The 9617-nt window shown below is 39.7% G+C and overlaps 1 protein-coding gene across 9 annotated transcripts in view; it reads right to left on the bottom strand.

Annotated features, from left to right (window-relative positions):
• Positions 1-4796: 4796 nt before the first annotated feature.
• Positions 4797-9617, bottom strand: part of LOC141161754 (sodium channel protein type 2 subunit alpha-like) — a 254893-nt gene continuing 250072 nt past the window's right edge. For all 9 annotated transcript variants that reach the window (XM_073647029.1, XM_073647035.1, XM_073647030.1 and 6 more), the window contains one exon: positions 4797-9585. In XM_073647029.1, the coding sequence (XP_073503130.1) occupies positions 8390-9585 (1196 nt within the window). In that variant the 3' untranslated portion in view covers positions 4797-8389. The remainder of the gene's footprint in view (positions 9586-9617) is intronic.

Raw genomic sequence — 9617 nt, 5'->3', positions numbered from 1 at the left:
ATGTTCATTAGGCTAGGTGTAGACGGCCGTAGAATCTCTCATCTGAGAGAATAGGGCCAATTATGCAAATGACACTCTAATTAGAGTGTCAGCATAGCATGATCCAATTCTTCTCTTGGATGAGGAGAAGATGGAGAAAAATTTCTCCATTCTGCATCCAAGTGCAGTTCGATGTTTTCCATGGACTCAAAGATTTGCATGGCCGAGTGCAATCCAAATGTGGGATCAAACTTGGGCATGCTGCGATTTATTTTTCCCTGGACCGGCTCTGTCCGAGGAAAACATTGCACATGTGCACGGCCCCATAGAATAACACTGGTGCAATCCGATGTTTGGTCAATCACACTTAGTTTGATAATATGGTCGTCTGCACAAGCCCTTAGAATGCCCATTCTTCGATTTCCGGTATGTTTACACAAGCTGATAATTATCAGTCAGCAAAGATGCAGAATGCTCCGTCGTTGCGCATAGAATTCTTGTTGGTCTGTCTAAACCGGCAATCAAACCACTGCTGATCGGCATGTATGTACAGTAGTTCTGGTTTTGAGGAACCCCAATTCTCCGGCTGTCTTTTGTTTTTAAAACACAAACAAATTTTGCTTTACTCGCCCTCGCTGGGTTCAGCACTGAGCCTCTGCCACTGCTCCAGTGTCTGTTACTCTCTGCAGTCCTGACTTTACATTGACAGCGCTACATCCAATAAGTAAGCTCAGCGACCCTTAGTGCCTTGTGCCGTCAACTCGGGCAGAGGCGCTGAGCTCACCTATTGGCTGCAGCACTGATGATGTGACATCAGCCCTGAAGACAACAACTTATACCAGAGGCAGAGACTCAGCGATGGACCTGAGAAGGGTGAGTAAAGCACAATTTTGTTTATAAAAACAAAAAAACTGCAGCTGGGAAACAGCGTTTTTCCAAAACCAGAAAAACCCTTTAACGGCCAGTAGATGTAAATTTACACTTTAACTGAAGGAAGCGCAGACAGCACATATATTCATTTGAAGGCACACAATTTCATCTCTATGAAGACATCTTGCAGATGCCTTAGCTTAAACAGATTTCCCCTGGTAACAGATTCCCTTCAACCACAGTTCTTCACATGCTTGTTTAATTAGAAGCGGGTATGTAATAAATAATGAACATATGTCTACGAGCAATAAACTGCATGAATATTAAATCATTGACTTGTTTCAGTGAGAGTGTTATATGAAAAGACAAAATTGAGGACCCGTGCGCATGGCTGAGCCCAGTGCTTGGAGCCTCTATGGGGAGGTTTTATGGCTTTTTCGTTTGGAGCCATACACCCTCTGTGCACTCCAATACAGGCTCCATTGGGTGCTGTATGTAAGGGGATATTGTCTCCTAGAAGCAATGCTTTGTTATATTTTCCTAAATACGGAATTCTATGACATGATTTATTTTTTTCCTGTATCCAACAGAAAATAACAGAAAAAAACTCCATATGCCACATATGAAATCAAAGGCATACAGAGGTACAGTGGAGGCCTCATGCATCTCATGCAGCCCTGTTATACTGTAATACAGCCATGTGCCATGTCTGGGCATGACAAGTCTGTGTCCTGTGTCTCATACTTTGTCCTGCAAGGTTATGACACTTATGATTTATTCTAAAAGTTGCAATACAGAGGTAGCACTATGCAACTCTATGTAGACTGATTGGTATACTGATAGCTGCCTCTTTATTATACCATACCATTGCTTTATAGCAAATGAAGAGCATTGCTGAAATAAGGAACTGATCCAAGTCGAGTGTGGAGAATAAGTATTTGATACACTGCCGATTTTGCAAGTTTTCCCACCTACAAAGAATGGAGAGGTCTGTAAATTTTATCGTAGGTAAACGTCAACTGTGAGAGACAGAATCTAAAAATAAAAAACAGAAAATCGCATTGTATGATTTTAAAATAGTTAAATTGCATGAAATAAGTATTTGTTCACCTTACAGACCTGTTAGTGAGAAGGCAACAACTGTTGGCACAATTATTAGAAAATGGAAGAAACACAAGATGACTGTCAATCTTCCTCAGTCTGGGGCTCAATGCAAGATCTCGCCTCGGGGGATAAGGACGATTCTGAGAAATGTCAGGAATCAGCCCAGAACTACACGGGAGGACCTGCTTAATGACCTGAAGAGAGCTGGTGTTAGAATCTATGTTGTTTTACTTTTCGGCCATCTTTTTGTGGTTTGCTGGCTTCTAGTCTTTTCCTCTGGTGCTGGGTGTCTTGGTCACGTGATCTCCTCACTCTTTATTACTCAGCACCTGTCTCCCATTCCCCGCTGGACATCAGTGTTGTTTCGCTTGTGCTCTGGCTAAGTTGCCTTGTTAGTTCTTTGTGTTTAGGAGAATTGATATTGTGGGAATTCTTGTTCCACCAGTTTTGTTTCCTTTTATCTTCGTTTCTGCAACTTACTTTTCTTTGAGGAGGTCTCCTGTTTTTGCTCCCAGTCCTTAGATCTTTTAGGGACACCCTTTCCCCTTCCTTCTGGTCTTTGTTTGAGTTCAGTGCAGTAGTGTCAGTGGGGCTATTCACAAGGAATATGGCACCCATCCCAGCCTCTCAGTGCAGGGTCAGCTTTTCCCTCCTATTCCTTAGTTCTAAGTTGCAGAACATAACAGTTGGGACCACAGTCTCAAACATTACCATTAGTAACACACTACACCTACATGGATTAAAATCCTGCAGGGCACACACGGTCCCCCTGCTCACGCCAGCACATGTCCAGGCCTGTTTGAAGTTCGCCAGTGACCATCTGGATGATCCAGAGGAGGCATGGGAGAAGGTCATGTGGTCAGACCAAAATAGAACTTTTTGGTATCAACTCCACTCGCCATGTTTGGGGGAAGAAGAAGGATGAGTACAACCCCAAGAACACCATCCCAACCGTCATGCATGGTGAGGGAAACATCATACTTTGGGGGTGCTTTTCTGCAAAGGAGACAGGGCGACTGCACCGTATTGAAGGGAGGATGGATTGGGGTCACGTTTCGCAAGATTTTGGCCAACAACCTCCTTCTCTCAGTAAGAGCATTGAGAATGGGTCCTGGCTGGGTCTTCCAGCATCACAATAACCCGAAACACACAGCAAGGGCAACTATGGAGTGGCTCCGTAAGAAGCATTTCAAGGTCTAGTAGTGGCCTAGCCAGTCTCCAGATCTGAATCCAATAGAAAATCTTTGGAGGGAGCTGAAACTCAATGTTGCCTGGCGACAGCCCGAAACCTGCAAAATCTGGAGAAGATCTGTATGGAGAAGTGGGCCAAAATCCCTGTTGCAGTGTGTGCAAACTTGGTCAAGAACTACAGGAAACGTCTTACCTCTGTAATTGCAAACAAAGGTTTCTGTACCAAATATTAAGTTCTGTTTTTCTATTGTATGAAATACTTATGCAATAAAATGCAAATTAATTATGTAAAAATCATACAATGGGATTTTCTGGATTTTTTTTAAGATTCTGTCTCTCACGGGTGAAGTGTACTTATGATAAAAATTTCAGACCTCTCCATTGCTTGTAGGTGGGAAAACTTGCAAAATTGGCAGTGTATCAAATACTTATTTTCCCCACTGTATATCCAGCAATCCAAGTAATCAGCAAGGCTGTAGCTAGAGGTAGCAGTCGCTCCTGGGTCCTGGTGCCACTTGGGGTTCAAAGTCAACTGTATAACATAAGAATAATAGTTTTATAATTGGTATATAGTAGGTGTGGGCCCTGACTTTGCATTGAGACCCAGAATATTCAACTTACACTGTGATTTGACCATATTAAAGGGGTATTCCCATCTTAAAAAATGATGGTATGCTATTAGGATATGCCAACACTTAATGATCGGTGGTGGGGTCTGCTTCTAACCTCTTGGACCCTCATTGCTCCTGAGAATAAAGAGCCAAAACACTGATTCAGTGCTGTGACACCTACTCTCTTTTTCTCTGCACCCCAGTCACACATGTAGGGTACTGGAACCCACCCCATTCACTTAAAGTACCACTTGAGTGTATAATTTTTTAACATTTTCCCATCCGTTAGCTATGTGTAATTTATGTTTAGTGTATTAAAATTCTTATCATCAGTTGCCGTTTTCAGTGCTGGTCCAGTACACTTCTGGATCATGGGATTACAGTTGTATCTTGCCAGTTTACAGCAGTATTTTTTTGTGGTCCAAAAGTTACTCTCTTAGTGTAAATATATGAGACTCAGAATGAGATTATCATAGACTTACATTAGGAAAGAAACTAATGGTTCATTGTGTGAGCCAGCATGGAAGAGCCACGTCAGATTATGCAGGAGAAGCACCGGAGCAGCGCTGGAAACGGCAGATGACAGCAACCAGTAAGTATTTTAATGCATATGCTGACCATACATTGCTGATAGCTAACGGATGGGATAATAAAAAAAATCGAGTGATACTTTAAATGCGTACTACCCCTGCAGTGAGGGTGGTTGGAGTGCGAGTGTGTAGGAAAAAGTGTAAGAGCTGTAGCACTACTTCAGCGCCACAGCCACTACATTCTCAGAATCGGCATGCAGAAGTTGATCATAAAGTGATGGCATCTTTTAGTAATCCACCATCAGTTTGTCAGATGGGAATATTCCTTTAATGCATTGACTGCTACATTTCTATAAAGTAATAACAGGGACTGAATTATTAATGAGGCTACACAGCTAATTACATGGATCACTGCCCAGTCTGTATAATTCTTGATGTACAGTATAATAGTGCAATGAAATGCCAGATAAAATAAAAAATGAAATAATAAAAGAGAGGCAGAACACAAATATACAATACAAAATGTAATCTTTATTCTTTTGGCTTGTTTGTAATGTAGTTAGCTGTAATTTTAGGTAATAGCATTTTCCTGCATGCAGTTCACAGTACACTACAAGTCATTATTCCTGGAAAGCAACGGATTCTACATTAAACGTCTGCATGTGTCCAAAACAGAACTGAAGTTGAACATGGTGTCATAAGCAAATTCATTTTTTTTTTCTTTTGAAAAAAAAAAAATGAAGAATGTGGATCCCACATATTGGCTAAAACATTCCAGTGCAGCATGAACAATAGAATGAGTAATTTAGACTCTAAAAAGGAAATGTAAACCAGGCCTATACAACTTGTGGCTTACCAGCGACTGATCCACTACAATCCTGAGAATGCCGTACCAGCCAGTTAACCGATGAAGCATGCTGGAAGGTGCAAACCTTAAAGCGTACAAAGGACATTTTGTGGGCTTAAAGGAATTCTCCATAATAGTGGAAATCTACTTATGGCTAAGTTCACACAAGTGTGTCCAATTTTCATCCAGAAAAAAATGGATAAAACGTTCATCTGAACAGCCCAATTGAATAACCTTGGTCAATTTTTTCCAACCGACAATACGGTCGTGTGAACATGGCCCTAGGAGCGTATAAAATTTCAGCAGGCGTTCATAAACAACTATTTGCCGGTAGTTCTCACTGTATTACTGATTTAGTTGAATGCACTCAGTAAGTTAGTTAATGTTTAGGCTTCAGAACTGCTGAAAACTGAGAAGGACAAGTCCTCGAAATCTTAAGGGGCATATCCACCTTTGCAACCAATTTTTTGTATTACCCCCAAGTATAATATAAAAAAGAAGATACTTTGCCTATGTCTACAGCTTTTATGAAAAGATTTTCACGTCTCTATGGTTACAGACTACAAACAGACCCAGTGTAGTCAGATCACGTTATACTCCCTTCCATCTGTTCACTGCTTATCGCTCAAGAGTGTATATAAGCAAGAACTAAAGTACAAGCAGGAAGAAGCATGACTAGAGGATCAGACCGCAGAGATTTTATCTGTAGGTCTGCATGGGAGCTGTAAACTCAAAATGTTAATTTTTTTTACTGTACAAAGTTGCTTCATTTTTATTACATTTTAGATGATTTCAAGCTATAAAACAGTAATTGTAATAGTGTATTCTATCCTTTCGATGTTGGCTAATAATGTCACCACTAGGTAATAGAGTTCCTTAAACTGATATTTCAAAGAATGTAGATTACAAAATCCATTAGGCACTTTAGATATCACTCAGGAAAAGAGTTTTTTTTGTTGTGCTCAATCACAGAAGTGCCTCTTACCAATTGGTATCTATATAGGTCTTCATTCGACCACATGTAAGACTGGTGGAAAAGGTGACATCAAGCAGTACCTAGGAAATCAGTAGCCTACAATTCCATGGATGCCAGATTTGCCCACAAAATGACCAACGCCCAACGTTTGCTGTTTAAGACAGCTGCCAGAGAGCAACAATATGTCTAAGCCTTATGTAAATGAATGGAAAATAAAAAAAATATATATATATATTTAACCCTTTCAGCTAGCCCTTCCTGAAATAACTTGCTGGTCAAGCATTTCTAGGGAATCTGTGTTGAAAAAGTTAAATCCCTGATGCAGGCATTTCTCACAGTTCCTGTAAAAATGTTTCGCCCGGTGCTGCGTCTGGCATCAATATACATGTGGTTTCGTTGTGCGAGCTGTGGTCCCAGATTTTACACATTAACTACCGCAATCAGCGGGGGTGCACCCTTAAAAAAAAAAAAAAAAAGAAAGAAAAAGAAAAGAAAGCCAAAAAACAAAACAAAAACGGAATTATAATAAAATATCAAATTTACAACTCTCTTTGTCATTTTTATTTGCAAAGGTCTCCAATTTAATAGTGCTAAGCATGGGCAAGTAACAAAAGTGACCACAACATTAACCCCTGAAGTTTAGGATATTTTTTTTTTTTTGTCTTTTTTTTTTTTTCAATCTCTTCTCTTATGTACAAAATGCTGAAAAATAAAGCTAAATGAATATTTACAGTATTTATAGATTCTTCTTTTTTTTTTTTTTTTCCCCCCTAAAAACTCTGTATCCTTTAATGCAGTTTGCAACACGTCCAATCAAATCTGGATTTAATACGAATAACAAAATAATGGAAAAGAAAAAAAAAACGAAAATAGCTGCAAACTATTGCTTAACCCTTTGAAGACTGCAGAGCAGAATAAAAAAAGGGTTAATAAAGAAATTAGATCTTTTGAAAGATTTGTCTTACTGAACCATTGACTTATGGCTTTCCATAATATACTGCTGGACAGTGGGGAAATAAAATATCATAAGCAGCCCTGGCAATACAAACATGCACCTGTGATAGCGTCCAAACTATTTATATTGGTACAGAATATTTCTATATTTTTTTTTCCAAAAGCTTGCAAACTACACATATTGTGGTACATATTTGATGCAATAAATACTGTGCCCAAACCATTATTTTTTTGCTCAAACATCCACCAACGTAGTAAAGGAACTATTTACATACCATAACATAGGCATTTCCATTGGCTTGTACAATGTCAACCTCGCTGACAAGCTGAAGATGGCCAAAATAATCATAACAATGCAGGAGAAAGCCTAAAAAACTGTAATTTTTGGGGTCAACCTGTGCTACTGGTTAAAGAAATCTGTTATTGAAATTGATCATCGATGCCTCCCGGCACTGAAATCTCGCTGATCTGTAACTGGTGGTTGCATAAAAATTGAATCCATCTGTCGTCTGATGTGGGATTTCAAAGGGACAAAACAGGCACATATTTTTTTTTTTTTCCGGATGTGACACGGCATGAACAATTAAAGCACCCCAACAATAAGTGTCACTTGATAATGATTTTTTTTTTTGTATCGCTATTTTTTTTTATTTTATTTTTTTTCCCATGCATGACCTATGAGCCTGGCATGCTTTCATGCAATCAGTTTTCTTCATATATGTAATAGAGAAAGATATTGAAGAACACCTGGTCCTCATACCTTTTTAAAGTGGTAATTATCAGCTCCTTCCCAACATAAAACCCATTTACAAAAATAGTCGCATATAATCGTAGAGAACCTATGAATTCAAAAAAATGATGAATCCATAAACATAGAACTTGTAAACATATGGCAAATATGGCAGTTGAAATGCAAACAGTGGATACAAGTAGTTTACTAAAGTGTTCAACACACAAAAAAAACAATAGGTTTTTGTATCCCACAAAATGGTCCCCATTCCGGACAGTCTGAGTAGCCATTTTGACTATCCCCTTCAGCAGTGTCAGCTGGGAAATTAACCCCTTTACTTCCGCAGGGACCAGCAAAGCATCCGTGTGATGCCTTTGCGAGCCTCTATAGCAGTGAAGTGGTTAAAACAGTAACCTCCAGTCAAGGTTGTTGAGCAGTCTTCGTTGTCCGATCCTGACAGGGGGTCACTGTCGAAATTGTAGGCACTGACCAAAAGTACATAATTTTAAGAACTGTCAGTTTGGCATAAATCTCTGAAAGGAGTCCTGCTGACATCAAGAATGTTCACAGGCTGTAAACAGTTTGCCACGTTAAAAATTACTTTTTACGCTCCCTGATGTCTTTCCCCCTGTCTTCCTTCTCTATTTTGTCTTTTTCGTGTTTTTCTTTGTCAGGTTTTGTAACACTGTCATAGGATGGGGGAGAAGTAGTGGAGGGAGTGATATCTACTTTATCTGTGGTGGAGTTTCCATTGAGTCGATCACTCAACATGTCTTTCCGTGTTATTAAACTATCTCCATCTTTTCCCTTCTCTTGATTGTACATAAAGGAAGCACGTTTTAAGGATTTCCTCAGAAGGTAACTTCGGAAAGCTCGTTGGATAATAACAGCAGACTGTTCCTCTTGTTTTCTACGTAATGTAGACGTGATTGGTTCGTAAGAGGCTTTGGAAGGGTTGGAGGCCATAAACCTTTCTTCCATCGGTTGTCTGAGATTATCCATTTCATCTCCTTCACCCAACACACGCTTTGTAAAGGCGAAAAGGACGTCAAGGCAGTGAATTCTGTCACCGCTTACCATGGGAAGATCCATTGCAATAAGCTGTACATAATTTGGTTTTGGTATACGAAGAGGTGGATCCAGTGCATCTGCAAAGTCAGTTAATTTAACATATTGAATAAATTGTGTTGCACCCGGATCAAACTTTTCCCAAACTTCATAGAACATCTCAAAGTCGTCCTCCCCTAGAGGTTCTGCGCTTTCCTCGGTAGCAACACCAAAATTCTCCAAAATGACAGCAATGTACATGTTTACCACCACTAAAAATGATATGATGATATAACTTACAAAAAAGAAAATCCCAACAGAGGGGTTACCACAATCACCTTTGACAGAACTTCCTGGATGTTCTGCTTTTGGGTCACAGTCTGGTGCTTTACTATTAAGAATTGGCGCTAACAGTCCATCCCACCCGGCGGAAGTTGTGATCATGAATAAACAAATCATGCTGTTGCCAAAAGTTTCAAAGTTGAACATGTCATCGATGCCACTTTCTTTCTTCACATAAGCAAAATTGGACATTCCAAAAATGGCATAAATGAACATAACCAGGAAAAGCAATAAACCTATGTTGAACAATGCAGGAAGTGACATCATCAATGCAAAAAGCAAAGTACGAATCCCCTTTGCTCCCTTAATAAGACGTAGGATACGACCTATTCTGGCGAGTCTTATGACCCTGAATAGGGTGGGTGATACAAAATATTTCTCAATAAGATCGGCCAAAAACATTCCTGTGGGTAAAGAAGAAAAAGAAAATGGAATG

The sequence above is a fragment of the Phyllobates terribilis genome, unplaced genomic scaffold (genome assembly GCF_046119375.1).
Source record: "Phyllobates terribilis strain yellow unplaced genomic scaffold, ASM4611937v1 Scaffold_9__5_contigs__length_417890890, whole genome shotgun sequence".
NCBI classification, from domain to species: domain Eukaryota; kingdom Metazoa; phylum Chordata; class Amphibia; order Anura; family Dendrobatidae; genus Phyllobates; species Phyllobates terribilis.
Note: the sequence above shows the minus strand (reverse complement) of the source record. Positions and strands in the feature narration are given on the sequence as shown.